At 53.3% G+C, this 22,185-nt stretch overlaps 3 protein-coding genes across 6 annotated transcripts in view; 2 read left to right on the top strand and 1 right to left on the bottom strand.

Moving 5' to 3' along the window:
- The window catches only part of rnmt (RNA (guanine-7-) methyltransferase), a 20,870-nt gene extending 20,644 nt beyond the window's left edge, over positions 1 to 226 (top strand). Inside the window, exons 8-9 of the mRNA XM_072448384.1 lie at positions 9 to 42; positions 149 to 226. Coding sequence (XP_072304485.1) covers positions 9 to 42; positions 149 to 195 — 81 coding nt within the window. The 3' untranslated portion in view covers positions 196 to 226. The remainder of the gene's footprint in view (positions 1 to 8; positions 43 to 148) is intronic.
- Positions 227 to 606: 380 nt separating this feature from the next.
- On the bottom strand, positions 607 to 9,667 carry decr1 (2,4-dienoyl CoA reductase 1, mitochondrial). Its single transcript, XM_072448385.1, has 10 exons — positions 9,599 to 9,667; positions 6,833 to 7,056; positions 3,750 to 3,807; positions 3,356 to 3,442; positions 3,152 to 3,299; positions 1,863 to 1,962; positions 1,612 to 1,684; positions 1,285 to 1,431; positions 1,089 to 1,151; positions 607 to 746 (listed from the first exon to the last, which is right to left on the bottom strand). The coding sequence occupies exons 1-10, from the start codon at positions 9,650 to 9,652 to the stop codon at positions 687 to 689; spliced, it is 1,014 nt and encodes a 337-aa protein (XP_072304486.1). The 5' UTR covers positions 9,653 to 9,667; the 3' UTR covers positions 607 to 686.
- Positions 9,668 to 12,803: 3,136 nt separating this feature from the next.
- Positions 12,804 to 22,185, top strand: part of hsf1 (heat shock transcription factor 1) — a 34,189-nt gene continuing 24,807 nt past the window's right edge. For 2 of the 4 annotated variants that reach the window (XM_072448383.1, XM_072448382.1), the window contains exons 1-5: positions 12,804 to 13,026; positions 16,653 to 16,761; positions 17,491 to 17,627; positions 19,004 to 19,125; positions 22,017 to 22,092. In XM_072448383.1, the coding sequence (XP_072304484.1) occupies positions 12,904 to 13,026; positions 16,653 to 16,761; positions 17,491 to 17,627; positions 19,004 to 19,125; positions 22,017 to 22,092 (567 nt within the window). In that variant the 5' untranslated portion in view covers positions 12,804 to 12,903. The remainder of the gene's footprint in view (positions 13,027 to 16,652; positions 16,762 to 17,490; positions 17,628 to 19,003; positions 19,126 to 22,016; positions 22,093 to 22,185) is intronic. The other 2 variants (XM_072448381.1, XM_072448380.1) reach the window with 1 other exon arrangement.

Genomic DNA, 22,185 nt, shown 5'->3' with positions numbered 1-22,185 from the left:
TGTTTCAGGGCACGCTCAGTCGCTCCGAGTGGGAAGCAGCCAGTGAGTATCTGAACCAGGAGCAGCCGTGTGATCCGTGTCACATGTTCAGACTGTAGATCAAGGGCGGGGCCATGGAACCCGGTGTAATGATTGTCTCTGTGTGCAGGTCTGTACCTGGTGTACGTGTTCCAGAAGATGGAGCCCTCTGTGTGACCTCTGACCTTTTGTGACTCATGTCTTTGTGCGGTTTGTAAATAAAACGTTGCAAGTTCAAGCAGGACTTTTGCCACATTCTTGACCCCATGACCCGTTCTTGACCCAAAGTTGTTTATGAATAGAATTGCAGCGTTGTCCAGCGTAATAAACTCAAAGTGCTCCTGAGAGGACCAGGGTTAGACCTCCTTTTCTGGACTTAATGACCTCTGTGACCTCTGGTCATGAAGTCATTTGAGCACCTGGTACTCTGAGCAGTAATGTTTATACTCATATTGAGCCAGATGTGATTTGTCTTGTTGACCCCTGACCTCTGTGTGAATCTTAGTCTTAAAAACAATAAAAACAATAGATGTGATTAGACTTTATTTTGAATGATTTACAAAAAACATTTGTGTCATTAGGGTCGACTCGACTCCGCCCCTAAACCTGATGCCCTGCAGGCCACACCCACACAAAATGTCCATCTCATTAAGAGCTCGGATTGGTTCTTAGGAGCCTTTCGTCTTTCGGATCATGGCCTCCATCAAATCCCACTGCTGGTTAGAGACCTGCAAAGAGACTGGTTAGAGCCCCGGCACATTAGAGCCCTAGAACCCCGCCACCTTAAAGCCCTAGAGCCCCGGCACATTAGAACCCCGCCACCTTAAAGCCCTAGAGCCCCGGCACATTAGAGCCCCGGCCCCCTAGAGCAGGGATGTCCAAACGTTTTTCCCTGAGAGCCGCATTTTAAAACTTCTATGGGCCCTCTCCTGGAGCCCCGGGCCCTAACCCTAGAGACCCAGCGCTAAACTAAACTAAGGAGCTCCTTCAGCAACATAACCTCAGGAGCTTCACCAGCCCCAGGAAGCATCCCACAATGCACCAGGAGTTCATCGTAAACTCAGACTCACTCTGCGAAGCTCGTTAAACTCTCCAGCCATCGACACGTATTCTCCTCCGTCCAAGCGCACCACCTGCAGGACACACAAGGAATTACACACTACTGTTGCTGCGGTTACAACATCCATATGGTCATTGTGTTTTTGGCATCTTTCTGGTGAGTGTAACCTGACCCTTGACCCCTGACCCCACCGCCCCTGCACTTACAGCTCCTGACATCCAGGTGGCGTAGCAGCTGCTCATGTAAAGAGCCAAGTTCTTGATCTCATCTGGTGTTCCGAGACGTCCGGCTGGAATCCGACCAATCATGGCCTTTTCGAACGCTCCGGTCGGGTCCAGGCGACTGAATGCCCCCTGGAGGAGAGAGGAGGAACTACAGTTACACACGAGTACAGCTCCCCTGGAGGAGAGAGGATTGTGGTTCTCATCCTTTTGCAGGAGTATTACTTGCCTAAAGCGGGAGAACTAAAGCGGGAGAACTAAAGCGGGAGAACTAAAGCAGTACAAGATACACAGGGTACTTTGGTTCCAGACCTTGGTCCTGATTGGTCCTGGTTGGATGATGTTGAAGCGCAGACCATATCGACCCCACTCTGAGGCCAGCGACCTGAGGACCAGAGAAGAGATTTAACACATGTGGACCGGGGGAGGGACCGGACCGGGGAGGGGAGGGACCGGACCGGACCGGAGAGGGACCGGAGAGGGACCGGACCGGACCGGAGAGGGACCGGGGAGGGACCAGAACTCCAGTGACACGAGTTCATATTTAAGATTTAAAGACTCACTTGTAAAGTGCCTCGACGCCGGCTTTGGCCGAAGCCGAAGGAACAACAAAACCAGATCCAGATTCAGCGTAGATCGTCGTGATCGCCAAGAACGAGGCTCCTGAAGATAAAGAGCAGGACTAGAGCGGGGAGCGGGGACCAGAGCGGGGAGCGGGGACCAGAGCGGGGAGCGGGGACCAGAGCGGGGAGCGGGGAGCGGGGACCAGAGCGGGGAGCGGGGACCGGGGACCGGAGCCCGGAGCGGGGACCGGAGCGGGGGGCGGGGACCGGAGCGGGGACCAGAGCGGGGACCAGAGCGGGGACCGGAGCGGGGGGCGGGGACCGGAGCGGGGACCGGGGCGGGGAGCGGGGACCGGGGCGGGGACCGGGGCGGGGACCGGACCGGGGACCGGACCGGGGGGCGGGGACCAGAGCGGGGACCGGAGCGGGGACCGGGGACCAGAGCGGGGACCGGAGCGGGGACCGGGGACCAGAGCGGGGACCGGAGCGGGGACCGGGGACCAGAGCGGGGACCGGACCGGGGAGCGGGGACCGGGGACCAGAGCGGGGACCGGAGCGGGGACCGGGGACCAGAGCGGGGACCGGAGCGGGGACCGGGGACCAGAGCGGGGACCGGACCGGGGACCGGACCGGGGACCAGAGCGGGGACCGGAGCGGGGACCGGGGACCAGAGCGGGGACCGGGGACCGGACCGGGGACCAGAGCGGGGACCGGGGACCGGACCGGGGACCGGGGCGGGGACCGGACCGGGGACCGGAGCGGGGGGCGGGGACCGGAGCGGAGCGGGGGGCGGGGACCGGACCGGGGACCGGAGCGGGGGGCGGGGACCGGAGCGGGGGGCGGGGACCGGAGCGGGGACCGGAGCGGGGGGCGGGGACCGGAGCGGGGGGCGGGGACCGGGGGGCGGGGACCGGAGCGGGGGGCGGGGACCGGACCGGGGACCGGAGCGGGGGGCGGGGACCGGGGACCGGAGCGGGGGGCGGGGACCGGGGACCGGAGCGGGGACCGGAGCGGGGACCGGAGCGGGGGGCGGGGACCGGGGACCGGAGCGGGGACCGGGGACTGGAGCGGGGACCGGGGACCGGAGCGGGGAGCGGGGACCGGAGCGGGGACCGGAGCGGAGCGGGGACCGGAGCGGAGCGGGGACCGGGGAGCGGAGCGGGGACCGGAGCGGGGACCGGGGACCGGAGCGGGGGGCGGGGACCGGAGCGGGGGGCGGGGACCGGAGCGGGGGGCGGGGACCGGAGCGGGGACCGGGGACCAGAGCGGGACTAGAGGAGGACACAGACCTTTCTGGTTGCGGATCAGCCTCTTTCCCAGGTCCAAAGTGACGAAGGCAGTTCCGTTCAGGACGATGTCGACGATGGTTCTCCAGCCGTTTGGACTCAGTCTCTCAGATGGACTCACAAAGTTTCCTGCAGCGTTGTTGATCACCACCTGTAGAGACCAGGGTTTAGATTCTGTACACGGGGGGTCAGGGTCCAGGTCCTTACATCTGGAAGTCCTGCGAGTTTCTCCATTTGGTCCAAACATTGAGCCACGGCCTGAGGATCTCTGACATCACACTGCACCGGGAACACCTGCAAGTACAAGAGACTGAGCACCTGCAAGTACAAGAGACGGACCTACATAATGCCATTGGCCTGATCATCTCTGGTGACCCCGTGCAAGAGGGTCAACACTGACCATGTGACGCTTCCTCTGCAGATGCTTCCTCTCAGGTTCATAACGACCTGTAGAGACATCACTGTGACTTGTACTCACGAGTGTGATGCCTTCTCTGGCCACTAGGACGGTTAAAGCTTTATGACCGAAGGTTTTAAATGTTGAGGCAATGAATGAATTTCCTGGACTGTAAATGTAAAAACAGAATCCAAAAGCACAAACCTTGTTCCCAGTTTGAGCTGTGATCTCCTCCGCCGTCTTCTGCAGAACATCCAACTTTCTACAACAACAAAACCTCTTTAGACCCTCTTCCTACATGTGTCCAGAAGAACCCTAACCCTCCTACATGTGTCCAGAAGAACCCTAACCCTCCTACATGTGTCCAGAAGAACCCTAACCCTCCTACATGTGTCCAGAAGAACCCTAACCCTCCTACATGTGTCCAGAAGAACCCTAACCCTCCTACATGTGTCCAGAAGAACCCTAACCCTCCTACATGTGTCCAGAAGAACCCTAACCCTCCTACATGTGTCCAGAAGAACCCTAACCCTCCTACATGTGTCCAGAAGAACCCTAACCCTCCTACATGTGTCCAGAAGAACCCTAACCCTCCTACATGTGTCCAGAAGAACCCTAACCCTCCTACATGTGTCCAGAAGAACCCTAACCCTCCTACATGTGTCCAGAAGAACCCTAACCCTCCTACATGTGTCAAGAAGAACCCTAACCCTCCTACATGTGTCAAGAAGAACCCTAACCCTCCTACATGTGTCAAGAAGAACCCTAACCCTCCTACATGTGTCAAGAAGAACCCTAACCCTCCTACATGTGTCAAGAAGAACCCTAACCCTCCTACATGTGTCCAGAAGAACCCTAACCCTCCTACATGTGTCCAGAAGAACCCTAACCCTCCTACATGTGTCCAGAAGAACCCTAACCCTCCTACATGTGTCCAGAAGAACCCTAACCCTCCTACATGTGTCCAGAAGAACCCTAACCCTCCTACATGTGTCCAGAAGAACCCTAACCCTCCTACATGTGTCCAGAAGAACCCTAACCCTCCTACATGTGTCCAGAAGAACCCTAACCCTCCTACATGTGTCCAGAAGAACCCTAACCCTCCTACATGTGTCCAGAAGAACCCTAACCCTCCTACATGTGTCCAGAAGAACCCTAACCCTCCTACATGTGTCCAGAAGAACCCTAACCCTCCTACATGTGTCCAGAAGAACCCTAACCCTCCTACATGTGTCCAGAAGAACCCTAACCCTCCTACATGTGTCCAGAAGAACCCTAACCCTCCTACATGTGTCCAGAAGAACCCTAACCCTCCTACATGTGTCCAGAAGAACCCTAACCCTCCTACATGTGTCCAGAAGAACCCTAACCCTCCTACATGTGTCCAGAAGAACCCTAACCCTCCTACATGTGTCCAGAAGAACCCTAACCCTCCTACATGTGTCCAGAAGAACCCTAACCCTCCTACATGTGTCCAGAAGAACCCTAACCCTCCTACATGTGTCCAGAAGAACCCTAACCCTCCTACATGTGTCCAGAAGAACCCTAACCCTCCTACATGTGTCCAGAAGAACCCTAACCCTCCTACATGTGTCCAGAAGAACCCTAACCCTCCTACATGTGTCCAGAAGAACCCTAACCCTCCTACATGTGTCCAGAAGAACCCTAACCCTCCTACATGTGTCCAGAAGAACCCTAACCCTCCTACATGTGTCCAGAAGAACCCTAACCCTCCTACATGTGTCCAGAAGAACCCTAACCCTCCTACATGTGTCCAGAAGAACCCTAACCCTCCTACATGTGTCCAGAAGAACCCTAACCCTCCTACATGTGTCCAGAAGAACCCTAACCCTCCTACATGTGTCCAGAAGAACCCTAACCCTCCTACATGTGTCCAGAAGAACCCTAACCCTCCTACATGTGTCCAGAAGAACCCTAACCCTCCTACATGTGTCCAGAAGAACCCTAACCCTCCTACATGTGTCCAGAAGAACCCTAACCCTCCTACATGTGTCCAGAAGAACCCTAACCCTCCTACATGTGTCCAGAAGAACCCTAACCCTCCTACATGTGTCCAGAAGAACCCTAACCCTCCTACATGTGTCCAGAAGAACCCTAACCCTCCTACATGTGTCAAGAAGAACCCTAACCCTCCTACATGTGTCCAGAAGAACCCTAACCCTCCTACATGTGTCCAGAAGAACCCTAACCCTCCTACATGTGTCAAGAAGAACCCTAACCCAGGTTGCGAAATAGATGGGGGCCCGTGGCCCCTCAAATCGCCGGCGGGCACAGGGTTTAAATTTGGAGGGGCCCCGTGCCCCTGTATTGAAATTCCTTGAAAAAAAACAATATTTAACTAGTTTGGCCGTAGTTATTCTATTACTTGGTTTACGGATTTTTAAATGAAATATATTGAACAGGCAAAATAAATATTTCAAAAGATTTTTTGTTCCGGGTTTCCCCAAAACGGACCACAGTAGATTTATCCTGTTTTACACTCAGAACTCACACTGCAGTGTTACACTCTTTGTCACGGCAAAACACGCTGGAGAAAATGTGGTAAACGGGTTTAAAATGTGTATTTGTGATATAAAGGCGGAGGAAACGGGCGCGCGCGCTCTCGCCACCGCGCAGGGGCGGAGCTGCTCCGTCACGCTTCATGCGCTCTTATCTTTTGACTAAATACTGCTTTTTATATTTGTGTCTGTGCTCAGGTTATTTTGTAGACTGTGATTTTATTTATTCCTGCTGCAGAACATATAGATCTCCTTGTGTCAAATGCTGTAAACAGTATTTATTTTATAAGAAACATTAAATTAAACAGTAAAGATCATGATCTCTGGTTTATAGGATTCAGTATTTGTGCTATTCACATCAAATAAAAGAGCTTTAAATAGTTTTACATGCTAATAACCAGGTTTAAAACAACAAAAGTATCTTGTTCTAATGACGCTATGATGCCGCGCGCTTGTGGGCCCCTAACTTTTTTAGATAGTAAGGGGCCAGGGGCCCCCCTACTATGTGCCACCCCTTCCCCCTCACTGATACAGATCTTTAGCCCTGCCCCTCCCCCTTAGCCCCGCCCCTTCCCCCCTCACTGCTACAGATCTTTAGCCCCGCCCCTTCCCCCCTCACTGCTACAGATCTTTAGCCCCGCCCCTTCCCCCCTCACTGCTACAGATCTTTAGCCCCGCCCCTTCCCCCCTCACTGCTACAGATCTTTAGCCCCGCCCCTTCCCCCCTCACTGCTACAGATCTTTAGCCCCGCCCCTTCATCTCATCACCTGCTGGCGATGACGCATGTGGCTCCGAGCCCGCTCAGGCCATGGGTCATGGCGCGGCCCAGTCCAGTTCCTCCTCCAGTGACGAAGGCCACGCGGTTCTTGAAAGAATCGGGCGGAAGCATCGTGCCATCACTCGGAAGGAAAAAGCCCGACTGCGGTAGAGGCTCAGCGTCTCGGAACCGCGACGAGCCGTGGAGCAGGGGCCGCGACGAGCCGTGGAGCAGCTACACAAACACATTTAAATATGAGATCTGACCACAACGAGGGCCCCGGTCAAACCTCTCAAACCTCTGTGGGCCCCGGTCAGACCTGTGGGTCAAACCTCTGTGGGCCCCGGTCAGACCTGTGGGCCCCGGTCAGACCTGTGGGCCCCGGTCAGACCTGTGGGTCAAACCTCTGTGGGCCCCGGTCAGACCTGTGGGCCCCGGACAGACCTGTGGGCCCCGGACAGACCTGTGGGCCCCGGACAGACCTGTGGGCCCCGGTCAGACCTGTGGGCCCCGGTCAGACCTGTGGGCCCCGGTCAGACCTGTGGGCCCCGGTCAGACCTGTGGGTCAAACCTCTGTGGGCCCCGGTCAGACCTGTGGGCCCCGGTCAGACCTGTGGGCCCCGGTCAGACCTGTGGGCCCCGGTCAGACCTCTGTGGGCCCCGGTCAGACCTCTGTGGGCCCCGGTCAGACCTCTGTGGGCCCCGGTCAGACCTCTGTGGGCCCCGGTCAGACCTGTGGGTCAAACCTCTGTGGGCCCCGGTCAGACCTGTGGGTCAAACCTCTGTGGGCCCCGGTCAGACCTGTGGGCCCCGGTCAGACCTCTGTGGGCCCCGGTCAGACCTCTGTGGGCCCCGGTCAGACCTCTGTGGGCCCCGGTCAGACCTGTGGGTCAAACCTCTGTGGGCCCCGGTCAGACCTGTGGGCCCCGGTCAGACCTGTGGGTCAAACCTCTGTGGGCCCCGGTCAGACCTGTGGGTCAAACCTCTGTGGGCCCCGGTCAGACCTGTGGGCCCCGGTCAGACCTGTGGGCCCCGGTCAGACCTCTGTGGGCCCCGGTCAGACCTCTGTGGGCCCCGGTCAGACCTCTGTGGGCCCCGGTCAGACCTCTGTGGGCCCCGGTCAGACCTCTGTGGGCCCCGGTCAGACCTCTGTGGGCCCCGGTCAGACCTGTGGGCCCCGGTCAGACCTGTGGGTCAAACCTCTGTGGGCCCCGGTCAGACCTGTGGGCCCCGGTCAGACCTGTGGGCCCCGGTCAGACCTGTGGGCCCCGGTCAGACCTGTGGGCCCCGGGTTAGGGTACTGAGTGCTTCTTTGAGGCGTCTCCTCTTCTTTGTCTGTTTTCCCTTGACTCTGGAGTAAAGTGGGCGTGGTTTAGGATCAGGACGACGTCTTGTTCATGTCAAGCTGCAAAATGTCTTGAAATTGATGTGAATCTGCCTCATATTCACAGAGAAAGATGTAAAAGAGTGAATAAAGTGCAAACTGAGCTAACGCTGCAAAGTCAAACTCGTTCTTACAAAAGACAAATGTTATAAAGTTTACACAACATAAAACATAAGCAGTCCTGAGAAAAACCTTTTCCGTTTTCTAAAGCCAAAAGCGTCGGCAGAACGAGATCGTTTCATCTTTTTCGTACTTTGAACCTGACATTGGACCAATTGTTTGAAGAGAATCACTGAGGAAATGGTTTGGTCAAATATAATAGAACATCATCTGCAGCAGGAAGTGACGCTCCATTCCTTTTGTCTAAAGCATCTGTTTGAATCACTTTTACTGAGCCGCAAGTGTGGCCAGTACTAAAGTAAAAGTACTTTTGTGTGTTGTACTAAAGTAAAAGTACTTTTGTGTGTTGTACTAAAGTAAAAGTACTTTTGTGTGTTGTACTAAAGTAAAAGTACTTTTGTGTGTTGTACTAAAGTAAAAGTACTTTTGTGTGTTGTACTAAAGTAAAATTGTGTGTTGTACTAAAGTAAAATTGTGTGTTGTACTAAAGTAAAATTGTGTGTTGTACTAAAGTAAAATTGTGTGTTGTACTAAAGTAAAATTACTTTTGTGTGTTGTACTAAAGTAAAATTACTTTTGTGTGTTGTACTAAAGTAAAAGTACTTTTGTGTGTTGTACTAAAGTAAAAGTACTTTTGTGTGTTGTACTAAAGTAAAAGTACTTTTGTGTGTTGTACTAAAGTAAAAGTACTTTTGTGTGTTGTACTAAAGTAAAAGTACTTTTGTGTGTTGTACTAAAGTAAAAGTACTTTTGTGTGTTGTACTAAAGTAAAAGTACTTTTGTGTGTTGTACTAAAGTAAAATTGTGTGTTGTACTAAAGTAAAATTGTGTGTTGTACTAAAGTAAAATTACTTTTGTGTGTTGTACTAAAGTAAAATTACTTTTGTGTGTTGTACTAAAGTAAAATTACTTTTGTGTGTTGTACTAAAGTAAAAGTACTTTAGAACAACATACAAAAGTACTTTTACTTTAGTACAACACACAAAAGTAAAAGTACTTTTGTATGTTGTACTGGGGCAAAGCCTTGTAAAATCACCTGGATAATTCCCTGTTATTATATTATATCATTATTACTGCTCCAGCCTTAGAAGTGACTCTGTTGTAGAAGGTTTGAGTTTAGTTCAGGAGAGTTTGGTTTGAAGACACTGATCTGGGTGAAAGTTCAGGACCGTAAATGTCAGATTTAGAGCCGGGTTTCGGGCTCTGGCCGCGGGCTCCTTTCCTCCTGCACTCGCTGTTCTCTGTGTTTGTGGAAGAAAGTGTCGATCTTACCTTTAGTCCCAGTTTGAGTGACACATTCCTCCTGAAAACTGCTCCCGCCGCCATTTTGACTTCTCTTTTTTCTTCTAATAGTGTTTACCAGCTGCGCTACAGCGCCACCGTGCGGTCTGGAGTGTTCTTCTAATAGTGTTTACCAGCTGCGCTACAGCGCCACCGTGCGGTCTGGAGTGTTCTTCTAATAGTGTTTACCAGCTGCGCTACAGCGCCACCGTGCGGTCTGGAGTGTTCTTCTAATAGTGTTTACCAGCTGCGCTACAGCGCCACCGTGCGGTCTGGAGTGTTCTTCTAATAGTGTTTACCAGCTGCGCTACAGCGCCACCGTGCGGTCTGGAGTGTGGATTAGGTACACTCCACACTTAACTATGATATTAACTATAATTAATTAAAGGTGGTATGGACGATTTTTTTCAGTAAATTTTTGATCATATTTCCTCGTGTCGTGGATAAATCATTTGTCCTGCCACGTGTCAATCATAAAACGCACCTGTCGCTCACCTGCAGCCGCGTGCGGTTCGTCCGCACGTTTCCGCGTGCCTAAGCGCATGGATCTATCATAATATAGTTCCCTCAGTGTACGGGGCAAAATGAAGACGGAGAAAGACAGTTCGAGCTGACGCAGAAGTGGACAGAAATCTACGGGAGACGAGAGATGCGATGCGCTCCGTTGCGTGGCATGAGCACGGGGGAGTGACATGAGCACGGGGGAGTGGCATGTGCACGGGGGAGTGGCATGTGCACGGGGGAGTGGCATGTGCACGGGGGAGTGGCATGTGCACGGGGGAGTGGCATGTGCGCGGGGGAGTGGCATGTGCACGGGGGAGTGGCATGTGCACGGGGGAGTGGCATGTGCACGGGGGAGTGGCATGTGCACGGGGGAGTGGCATGTGCACTTCCGCCCGCGTTCTCAAATCGCCGAAAAATCGTCCATACCGCCTTTAATATTAATACTGTGAGCGTTCCTAAATATCAAATCTAATCCTTTTATCACACACTCTCTGTTCCAGAATTCTTCTTGCTTTAGGACAGTGAAGCTCAGAGTTAGGGTCAGTGTTAGGGTCAGGGTCAGAGTTAGGGTCAGGGTCAGAGTTAGGGTCAGGGTCAGGGTTAGGGTCAGAGTTAGGGTCAGGGTCCGGGTTGGGGTCAGGGCCAGAGTTAGGATCAGGGTCAGAGTCAGGGTTGGGGTCAGGATAGGATCAGTGTTAGGGTTAGGGTCAGACTCAGGTCAGGGTCAGAGTTAGGATCATGGTCAGAGTTAGGGTTAGGGTCAGGATTAGGGTCAGTGTTAGGGTCAGAGTCAGGGTCAGTGTTAGAGTCAGGGTCAGTGTTAGGGTCAGGGTCAGAGTTAGGGTCAGGGTCCGGGTTGGGGTCAGGGCCAGAGTTAGGATCAGAGTCAGGGTTGGGGTCAGGATAGGATCAGTGTTAGGGTTAGGGTCAGACTCAGGTCAGGGTCAGAGTCAGAGTTAGGATCAGGGTCAGAGTTAGGGTCAGAGTCAGGTCACGGTCAGAGTTAGGGTCAGAGTTAGGTTAGGGTCAGGGATAGGGTCAGAGTTAGGGTTAGGGTCAGGGTTAGAGTCAGGGTCCGAGTCGGGGTTAGGGTCAGAGTCAGGGTGAGAGTCAGGGTTAGGGTCAGGATTAGGGTCAGTGTTAGGGTCAGAGTTAGGGTCAGTGTTAGAGTCAGGGTCAGTGTTAGGGTTAGGGTCAGGGTCAGTGTTAGGGTCAGGGTCAGTGTTAGGGTCAGTGTTAGGGTCAGGGTTAGGGTCAATGTTAGGGTCAGTGTCAGTGTTAGGGTCAGGGTCAGTGTTAGGGTCAGTGTTAGGATCAGGGTCAGTGTTAGGGTCAGTGTTAGGGTCAGTGTTAGGGTTAGGATCAGGGTCAGTGTTAGGGTCAGGGTCAGTGTTAGGGTCAGTGTTAGGGTTAGGGTCAGTGTTAGGGTCAGGGTCAGTGTTAGTGTTAGGGTTAGGATCAGGGTCAGTGTTAGGGTCAGGGTCAGTGTTAGGGTCAGTGTTAGGGTCAGGGTCAGTGTTAGTGTTAGGGTCAGTGTTAGGGTTAGGGTCAGTGTTAGGGTCAGGGTCAGTGTTAGGGTCAGGGTCAGTGTTAGAGTCAGTGTTAGGGTTAGGGTCAGTGTTAAGGTTAGGGTCAGTGTTAGGGTCAGTGTTAGGGTTAGGGTCAGGGTCAGTGTTAGGGTCAGTGTTAGAGTCAGTGTTAGGGTCAGTGTTAGGGTCAGGGTCAGTGTTAGGGTCAGTGTTAGGGTCAGTGTTAGGGTCAATGTTAAGGTTAGGGTCAGTGTTAGGGTCAGTGTTAGGGTTAGGGTCAGTGTTAGGGTCAGGGTCAGTGTTAGGGTTAGGGTCAGGGTCAGTGTTAGGGTCAGGGTCAGTGTTAGGGTCAGTGTTAGCCCGCTCTTCCGTGTTTCATGCGTCCACATTAGACAGAACGTGCTCCACTAACCCTACCCTAACTCTAACTGTGACATGGCCTTAATACATGCTCTGCCCTCTAAGTTATCCCAAGAGTCCTTCTAAGGCATCTCCCCCATTTCCACTTGGAGGGCAGCTCCCGGAGTTGTCCCCACAACAAATACTTAAATTTGAGATTATATTCAGAGATTGTACATAGTTTCTGTTTATAATGAGGTAAATATTCTATAAAGCTAAGACGCACGTGACGTCCAAGCGGCGGCAGATGGCGCTGTGGCGCATGTCATTGTTTCACCCAAAAACAACAGTAAAATGTGAAATTAACATGTCTTTGTGTTTTTATGGCACTGAACGTAGTGCAGGAGTTATATTAAACTGTCTACACTCTTAAAATCTGTTTAATTTGTGTTTCTCTCTGTCGCGGGCTTATGACGCAGCACGGGACCCGGATGCACGGAGCTTACGCAGGAGTTTGTTTTCTGCGTGTTCTGTTCGGTTCTGTTCTTGGATCTATTGGTTCTGTTCGGTTCTTTTCGGGACAAAGTGTCAGACTTGGGCTCAGTGAGTGGAACAAAGACCGTGGGTTTGAGCCGAACATTGAGCTTCAGCTCCGCAGTGTTAACTCAGTTAGTTAGCCTGTTAGCTCTGTTAGCCTGTTAGCTGCTCTCCTTTTCTCCTTTTTCTGTTTTACGGTTTAGAGTAAAAACATAGTTTGGAGGCGGACAGTAGGTGGCGGTGAATGCAGCTTTTCAGTTTGCTGCAGTTTTGCCGCTGCAAACCGCCATTAAAAGTAACGCCTCACAACCACAACAACAACAACAACAACAACAACAACAAGCCCCGTTAGCTCGGTTAGCCTCGTTTGCCTCGGGGCTTTCGCTCATGGATCCAGGCGGAGGAGCCTCGGGACCGGGGCTCGGACTCGGTAATGTCCCGGCTTTTCTCACAAAGCTCTGGACTCTGGTGGAGGATCCGCAGACGGACGAACTGATCCGGTGGAGTGCGGTAAGAACCGGAGAGAGTCCGGGACAAACTGCACTTTACACCGTCATAAACACACTTTACACCGTCATAAACACACTTTACACCGTCATAAACACACCGTCATAAACACACTTTACACCGTCATAAACACACTACACCGTCATAAACACACTTCACACCGTCATAAACACACCGTCATAAACACACTTTACACCGTCATAAACACACCGTCATAAACACACTTTACACCGTCATAAACACACTACACCGTCATAAACACACTTTACACCGTCATAAACACCGTCATAAACACACCGTCATACACACTTTACACCGTCATAAACACACTTTACACCGTCATAAACACACTTTACACCGTCATAAACACACTTTACACCGTCATAAACACACCGTCATAAACACACTTTACACCGTCATAAACACACTTTACACCGTCATAAACACACTTTACAGCGTCATAAACACACTTTACACCGTCATAAACACACTTTACAGCGTCATAAACACACGTTACACCGTCATAAACACACCGTCATAAACACACCGTCATAAACACACTTTACAGCGTCATAAACACACGTTACACCGTCATAAACACACTTTACAGCGTCATAAACACACTTTACACCGTCATAAACACACCGTCATAAACACACCGTCATAAACACACCGTCATAAACACACTTTACACCGTCATAAACACATCGTCATAAACACACTTTACACCGTCATAAACACACTTTACACCGTCATAAACACACCGTCATGAACACACTTCACACCGTCATAAACACACCGTCATTAACACACTTTACACCGTCATAAACACACCGTCATAAACACACTTTACACCGTCATAAACACACTTTACACCGTCATAAACACACTTTACAGCGTCATAAACACACTTTACACCGTCATAAACACACCGTCATAAACACACCGTCATAAACACACTTTACACCGTCATAAACACACTTTACACCGTCATAAACACACTTTACACCTTCATAAACACACTTTACACCTTCATAAACACACGTTACACCGTCATAAACACACTGTACACCGTCAAACACACTTTACAGCGTCATAAACACACTTTACACCGTCATAAACACACTTTACACCGTCAAACACACCGTCATAAACACACTTTACACCGTCATAAACACACTTTACAGCGTCATTAACACACTTTACACCGTCATAAACACACCGTCATAAACACACTTTACACCGTCATAAACACACTTTACACCGTCATAAACACACTTTACACCGTCATAAACACACCGTCATAAACACACTTTACACCGTCATAAACACACTACACCGTCATAAACACACTTTACACCGTCATAAACACACTTTACACCGTCATAAACACACCGTCATACACACTTTACACCGTCATAAACACACTTTACACCGTCATAAACACACTTTACACCGTCATAAACACACTTTACACCGTCATAAACACACTTTACACCGTCATAAACACACCGTCATAAACACACTTTACACCGTCATAAACACACTTTACACCGTCATAAACACACTTTACAGCGTCATAAACACACTTTACACCGTCATAAACACACTTTACAGCGTCATAAACACACGTTACACCGTCATAAACACACTTTACAGCGTCATAAACACACTTTACACCGTCATAAACACACCGTCATAAACACACCGTCATAAACACACTTTACAGCGTCATAAACACACGTTACACCGTCATAAACACACTTTACAGCGTCATAAACACACTTTACACCGTCATAAACACACCGTCATAAACACACCGTCATAAACACACCGTCATAAACACACTTTACACCGTCATAAACACATCGTCATAAACACACTTTACACCGTCATAAACACACTTTACACCGTCAAACACACTTTACACCGTCATAAACACACCGTCATGAACACACTTCACACCGTCATAAACACACCGTCATTAACACACTTTACACCGTCATAAACACACCGTCATAAACACACTTTACACCGTCATAAACACACTTTACACCGTCATAAACACACTTTACAGCGTCATAAACACACTTTACACCGTCATAAACACACCGTCATAAACACACCGTCATAAACACACTTTACACCGTCATAAACACACTTTACACCGTCATAAACACACTTTACACCTTCATAAACACACTTTACACCTTCATAAACACACGTTACACCGTCATAAACACACTGTACACCGTCAAACACACTTTACAGCGTCATAAACACACTTTACACCGTCATAAACACACTTTACACCGTCAAACACACCGTCATAAACACACTTTACACCGTCATAAACACACTTTACAGCGTCATAAACACACTTTACACCGTCATAAACACACTTTACACCGTCATAAACATACTTTACAGCGTCATAAACACACTGTACACCGTCATAAACACACTGTACATCGTCATAAACACACTTTACACCGTCATAAACACACCGTCATAAACACACTTTACACCGTCATAAACACACTTTACACCGTCATAAACACACTTTACACCGTCATAAACACACATTACACCGTCATAAACACACTTTACACCGTCATAAACACACCGTCATAAACACACTTTACACCGTCAAACACACTTTACACCGTCATAAACACACTTTATTGCACAAATATCTTTCATTTAAGCCGGTGTTAATGTCCGTCCCACTGAGCTACTGCCAGCCCCACTGGGCTACAGTACTGTCAGCTCCACTGAGCTACAGTACTGTCAGCTCCACTGAGCTACAGTACTGCCAGCTCCACTGAGCTACAGTACTGCCAGCTCCACTGAGCTGCAGTACTGCCAGCTCCACTGAGCTACAGTACTGTCAGCTCCACTGAGCTACAGTACTGCCAGCTCCACTGAGCTGCAGTACTGTCAGCTCCACTGAGCTACAGTACTGCCAGCTCCACTGGGCTGCAGTACTGCAGCTCCACTGAGCTGCAGTACTGTCAGCTCCACTGAGCTGCAGTACTGTCAGCTCCACTGAGCTACAGTACTGTCAGCTCCACTGGGCTGCAGTACTGCCAGCTCCACTGAGCTACAGTACTGCCGGCTCCACTGAGCTACAGTACTGTCGGCTCCACTGAGCTACAGTACTGCCAGCTCCACTGAGCTGCAGTACTGCCTGTGCCACAGTCTGGTTCAATTGTGATTGTTTTGTTTCTTTTTCGGTTCAGAATTGTGTTTATGTCTGAACTGGCACTACCTGATCTGGCGGCAGGAGGTAGAGGTGAACAGAGCTCAGTGTGAGGTGAACAGAGCTCAGTGTGAGGAGAACAGAGCTCAGTGTGAGGTGAACAGAGCTCAGTGTGAGGTGAACAGAGCTCAGTGTGAGGTGAACAGAGCTCAGTGTGAGGTGAACAGAGCTCAGTGTGAGGTGAACAGAGCTCAGTGTGAGGTGAACAGAGCTCAGTGTGAGGTGAACAGAGCTCAGTGTGAGGTGAACAGAGCTCAGTGTGAGGTGAACAGAGCTCAGTGTGAGGTGAACAGAGCTCAGTGTGAGGTGAACAGAGCTCAGTGTGAGGTGAACAGAGCTCAGTATGTGTCTGGTGTGTGTGTTTCAGAGCGGCTGCAGTTTCCACGTCTTCGATCAGGGACGTTTCTCTAAAGAAGTTCTGCCAAAGTTTTTCAAACACAACAACATGGCCTCGTTCATCCGACAGCTCAACATGTGTGAGTAAAAGTACTGCAGAAAAGTACTACACATACTGCTGAGAAGTACTGCTCAACACGTGTGAGTAAAGAAAGTACTGCAGAAAAATACTCCCATAACCCTAACACTTGGCTACCAGCAAGAAGAAGAAGAAGAACTCCGCCTCCTCCTCCACCTCCTCCTCCTCCGCCGCCGCCCTCCGAGCCTCACAAACACTCAGATGGAGTTTATTTCTTCAGAATCCCAAAAAACAATGAGAGATATGACTAGCAGCCATAAAATGCCAGCACTGGACACAACGCTACGTGTAGCATAGTAGCTGAGGCAAAACTCCGTCTGTTGTTTCCTGACGACTGGTGCGTCCAGTTGCACTGCAAGATTGACCCATCTTGGGTCCAGGATGACCACAATATCAGCCCAAATCTGCCATCTTCCTGGTGTGTTTACACAGTGTAGCCACGTGACACCGTGACGTCACTGCATTTCCTCTAGCGGATTCCTGTTCAACGCTGTAATTCCCTCTGTAGCCAGTAGATGGCGCCAAAGCATACACAGTCCCAGGTTAAACAGCGGAGATACAGATGCAATGTAAAGATACTCAAGAGCGTCTTTAAAGGCCAATAATAGACCAAATGCTTAATATCTGTCCTTTCGGACTCATGTAGTGTGTTCCCAGCTTTAGATCGGGTCAGGGGTCAGGGGTCATCAGTGAAATGTTCAGTTCTCTCTGCTTTCTGCTCGTGTCACAGACGGTTTCCGTAAAGTGGTTCACCTGGAACAAGGAGGCTTGTTGAAACCAGAACGAGACGACACAGAGTTCCAACATCCATTTTTCCTCCGAGGACAAGAACATCTGCTGGAGAACATCAAGAGGAAAGTCACTGCAGTAAGTGCAACTATACTACAATACTGCAGTACGTGCTACTATACTACAATACTGCAGTACGTGCTACTATACTACAATACTGCAGTAAGTGCTACTATACTACAATACTGCAGTACGTGCTACTATACTACAATACTGCAGTACATGCTACTATACTACAATACTGCAGTACATGCTACTATAGTACAATACTGCAGTAAGTGCTACTATACTCCAATACTGCAGTACATGCTACTATACTACAATACTGCAGTACATGCTACTATACTACAATACTACAGTACATGCTACTATAGTACAATACTGCAGTAAGTGCTACTATACTACAATACTGCAGTACATGCTACTATACTACAATACTGCAGTACATGCTACTATACTACAATACTACAGTAAGTGCTACTATACTAAAATACTGCAGTACATGCTACTATACTACAATACTGCAGTACATGCTACTATAGTACAATACTGCAGTAAGTGCTACTATACTACAATACTGCAGTAAGTGCTACTATACTACAATACTGCAGTACGTGCTACTATACTACAATACTGCAGTACCTGCTACTATACTACAATACTGCAGTAAGTGCTACTATAGTACAATACTGCAGTAAGTGCTACTATAGTACAATACTGCAGTAAGTGCTACTATACTACAATACTGCAGTAAGTGCTACTATAGTACAATACTGCAGTAAGTGCTACTATAGTACAATACTGCAGTAAGTGCTACTATACTACAATACTGCAGTAAGTGCTACTATACTACAATACTGCAGTAAGTGCTACTATACTACAATACTGCAGTACGTGCTACTATACTACAATACTGCAGTACATGCTACTATACTACAATACTGCAGTAAGTGCTACTATACTACAATACTGCAGTAAGTGCTACTATACTACAATACTGCAGTAAGTGCTACTATACTACAATACTGCAGTAAGTGCTACTATACTACAATACTGCAGTAAGTGCTACTATACTACAATACTGCAGTACCTGCTACTATACTACAATACTGCAGTACGTGCTACTATACTACAATACTGCAGTACCTGCTACTATACTACAATACTGCAGTACCTGCTACTATACTACAATACTACAGTAAGTGCTACTATACTACAATACTGCAGTAAGTGCTACTATAGTACAATACTGCAGTACGCGCTACTATACTACAATACTGCAGTACGTGCTACTATACTACAATACTGCAGTAAGTGCTACTTTAGTACAATACTGCAGTACGTGCTACTATACTACAATACTGCAGTAAGTGCTACTATACTACAATACTGCAGTACTACCACTGTGCCACATTGTTAATACCACAGTACCTTGTTTTCCGTGCTGCGTTCAGGTTCCCTCCGTGAGGCCGGACGATGTGAAAACTGCCGATGACGTGAACAGAATCCTGAGTGACGTTCAAGTGATGAAAGGGAAACAGGAAACTATCGACTCTCGCATCAGCTCCATGAAACAGTGAGTCCAGTAGAACGTCTGGTCACTTCAGTGTCCAGCGCCTCTCTGACGGCGGCAGCTGCAACTGTCCATTATTTTAGTAACTGTATTAAAGCGTGAGTGTGGGACATGCAGCGTTCTCGCTGGGCTGAGGTTTGAGGATGGCGGTGGGACACCCAAACATTTCCATATACAAAGCCAATATTGCAGCGCTGCCCCCGCGGCCGCTCGGCCGCGCCGTGCAAGCGAGCGCCTACGTGCCGTGATACCTCCCGGTATCTTTTGAGCATGGCGGGCGCGCGAGAGGGGCGAGCGCTCGGCCCCTCTCGGGGCGCGCACGGCCCCTCGGCCCCTCTCGGGGCGCGCACGGCCCCTCAGCCCCTCTCGAGCGCTCGGCCCCTCTCGGGGCGCGCTCGGCCCGAATCTCGGGGCGCGCTCGGCCCGAATCTCGGGGGCGCTCGGCCCCTCTCGGGGCGCGCTCGACCCCTCTCGAGCGCTCGGCCCCTCTCGGGGCGTGCTCGGCCCCTCTCGGGGCGTGCTCGGCCCCTCGGGGCGCGCTCGGCCCCTCTCGGGGCGCGCTCGGCCCCTCTCGGGGCGCACTCGGCCCCTCTCGAGCGCTCAGGCGCTCGGCCCCTCTCGGGCGCTCGGCCCCTTTCGGGCCGAGAGCGCTCGGCCCCTCTCGGGCGCTCGGCCCCTCTCGGGCGCTCGGCCCCTCTCGAGCGCTCGGCCCCTCTCGGGGCGCACTCGGCCCCTCTCGGGCGCTCGGCCCCTCTCGGGCGCTCGGCCCCTCTCGGGGCGCGCTCGGCCCCTCTCGGGGCGCACTCGGCCCCTCTCGAGCGCTCGGCCCCTCTCGGGGCGCGCTCGGCCCCTCTCGGGGCGCACTCGGCCCCTCTCGGGGCGCACTCGGGCGCTCGGCCCCTCTCGAGCGCTCGGCCCCTCTCGGGGCGCGCTCGGCCCCTCTCGGGCACTCGGCCCCTCTCGAGCGCTCGGCCCCTCTCGAGCGCTCGGCCCCTCTCGGGGCGTGCTCGGCCCCTCTCGGGGCGCGCTCGGCCCCTCTCGAGCGCTCGGCCCCTCTCGGGGCGCACTCGGCCCCTCTCGAGCGCTCGGCCCCTCTCGGGCGCTCGGCCCCTCTCGGGCCGAGAGCGCTCGGCCCCTCTCGGGCGCTCGGCCCCTCTCGCGCGCTCGGCCCCTCTCGAGCGCTCGGCCCCTCTCGGGGCGCACTCGGCCCCTCTCGGGCGCTCGGCCCCTCTCGGGCGCTCGGCCCCTCTCGGGGCGCGCTCGGCCCCTCTCGGGGCGCACTCGGCCCCTCTCGAGCGCTCGGCCCCTCTCGAGCGCTCGGCCCCTCTCGGGGCGCGCTCGGCCCCTCTCGGGGCGCACTCGGCCCCTCTCGGGGCGCACTCGGGCGCTCGGCCCCTCTCGAGCGCTCGGCCCCTCTCGGGGCGCGCTCGGCCCCTCTCGGGCACTCGGCCCCTCTCGAGCGCTCGGCCCCTCTCGGGGCGCACTCGGCCCCTCTCGAGCGCTCGGCCCCTCCCGAGCGCTCGGCCCCTCTCGGGGCGCGCTCGGCCCCTCTCGGGGCGCGCTCGGGCGCTCGGCCCCTCTCGAGCGCTCGGCCCCTCTCGGGGCGCGCTCGGCCCCTCTCGGGCACTCGGCCCCTCTCTGGCACTCGGCCCCTCTCTGGCACTCGGCCCCTCTCGAGCGCTCGGCCCCTCTCGGGGCGCGCTCGGCCCCTCTCGAGCGCTCGGCCCCTCTCGGGGCGCGCTCGGCCCCTCTCGGGCACTCGGCCCCTCTCGGGCGCTCGGCCCCTCTCGCGCGCTCGGCCCCTCTCGAGCGCTCGGCCCCTCTCGGGCGCTCGGCCCCTCTCGAGCGCTCGGCCCCTCTCGGGGCGCGCTCGGCCCCTCTCGGGGCGCACTCGGCCCCTCTCGAGCGCTCGGCCCCTCTCGAGCGCTCGGCCCCTCTCAAGCGCTCGGCCCCTCTCGGGGCGCGCTCGGCCCCTCTCGGGGCGCGCTCGGGCGCTCGGCCCCTCTCGAGCCGCGCTCGGCCCCTCTCGAGCGCTCGGCCCCTCTCGGGGCGCGCTCGGCCCCTCTCGGGCACTCGGCCCCTCTCGGGCGCTCGGCCCCTCTCGAGCGCTCGGCCCCTCTCGAGCGCTCGGCCCCTCTCGGGGCGCACTCGGCCCCTCTCGGGCGCTCGGCCCCTCTCGAGCGCTCGGCCCCTCTCGAGCGCTCGGCCCCTCTCGGGGCGCGCTCGGCCCCTCTCGGGCACTCGGCCCCTCTCGGGCACTCGGCCCCTCTCGGGCGCTCGGCCCCTCTCGGGCGCTCGGCCCCTCTCGAGCGCTCGGCCCCTCTCGAGCGCTCGGCCCCTCTCGAGCGCTCGGCCCCTCTCGAGCGCTCGGCCCCTCTCGGGGCGCACTCGGCCCCTCTCGGGCGCTCGGCCCCTCTCGAGCGCTCGGCCCCTCTCGGGGCGCACTCGGCCCCTCTCGGGCGCTCGGCCCCTCTCGAGCGCTCGGCCCCTCTCGGGGCGCGCTCGGCCCCTCTCGGGGCGCACTCGGCCCCTCTCGAGCGCTCGGCCCCTCTCGAGCGCTCGGCCCCTCTCGAGCGCTCGGCCCCTCTCGGGGCGCGCTCGGCCCCTCTCGGGCGCTCGGCCCCTCTCGAGCGCTCGGCCCCTCTCGGGCACTCGGCCCCTCTCTGGCACTCGGCCCCTCTCGAGCGCTCGGCCCCTCTCGGGGCGCGCTCGGCCCCTCTCGGGCACTCGGCCCCTCTCTGGCACTCGGCCCCTCTCGAGCGCTCGGCCCCTCTCGGGGCGCGCTCCCTCTCGGGCACTCGGCCCCTCTCGGGGCACGCTCGGCCTCGGCTGTGTTCTAGTCCTAACTCTGTAATACTTTAAAGATTCTCTTAACTCTACAAACTCTGACACAGAGAGAACGCTGCCCTCTGGAGGGAAGTGGCAAGTCTGCGACAGAAACACTCTCAGCAGCAGAAAGTTGTCAACAAGGTACAATACAATAATCTGTAATACTTGACTTTCATACTGTAGTACTTTAAAACTTTAAACACTTTAGGGTTTGGAGACTTGAATACTTTGGTT

This window comes from Eucyclogobius newberryi, unplaced genomic scaffold, assembly GCF_026437365.1.
Source record: "Eucyclogobius newberryi isolate DKJ021-1_F unplaced genomic scaffold, fEucNew1.0.hap1 SCAF_16, whole genome shotgun sequence".
NCBI lineage: Eukaryota > Metazoa > Chordata > Actinopteri > Gobiiformes > Gobiidae > Eucyclogobius > Eucyclogobius newberryi.
This window is presented reverse-complemented; position numbering and strand designations above follow the sequence as displayed.

Coding starts and splice junctions, on each gene's coding strand:
- decr1 (XM_072448385.1), bottom strand. CDS start 9,652: ATGGCGGCGGGAGCAGTTTTCAGGAGGAATGTGTCACTCAAACTGGGA. Junction 3,300..3,355: donor AACTCGCAGGACTTCCAGAT/GTAAGGACCTGG, acceptor TGGTCTCTACAG/GTGGTGATCAACAACGCTGC. Junction 1,432..1,611: donor CAGGACCAATCAGGACCAAG/GTCTGGAACCAA, acceptor TCTCTCCTCCAG/GGGGCATTCAGTCGCCTGGA.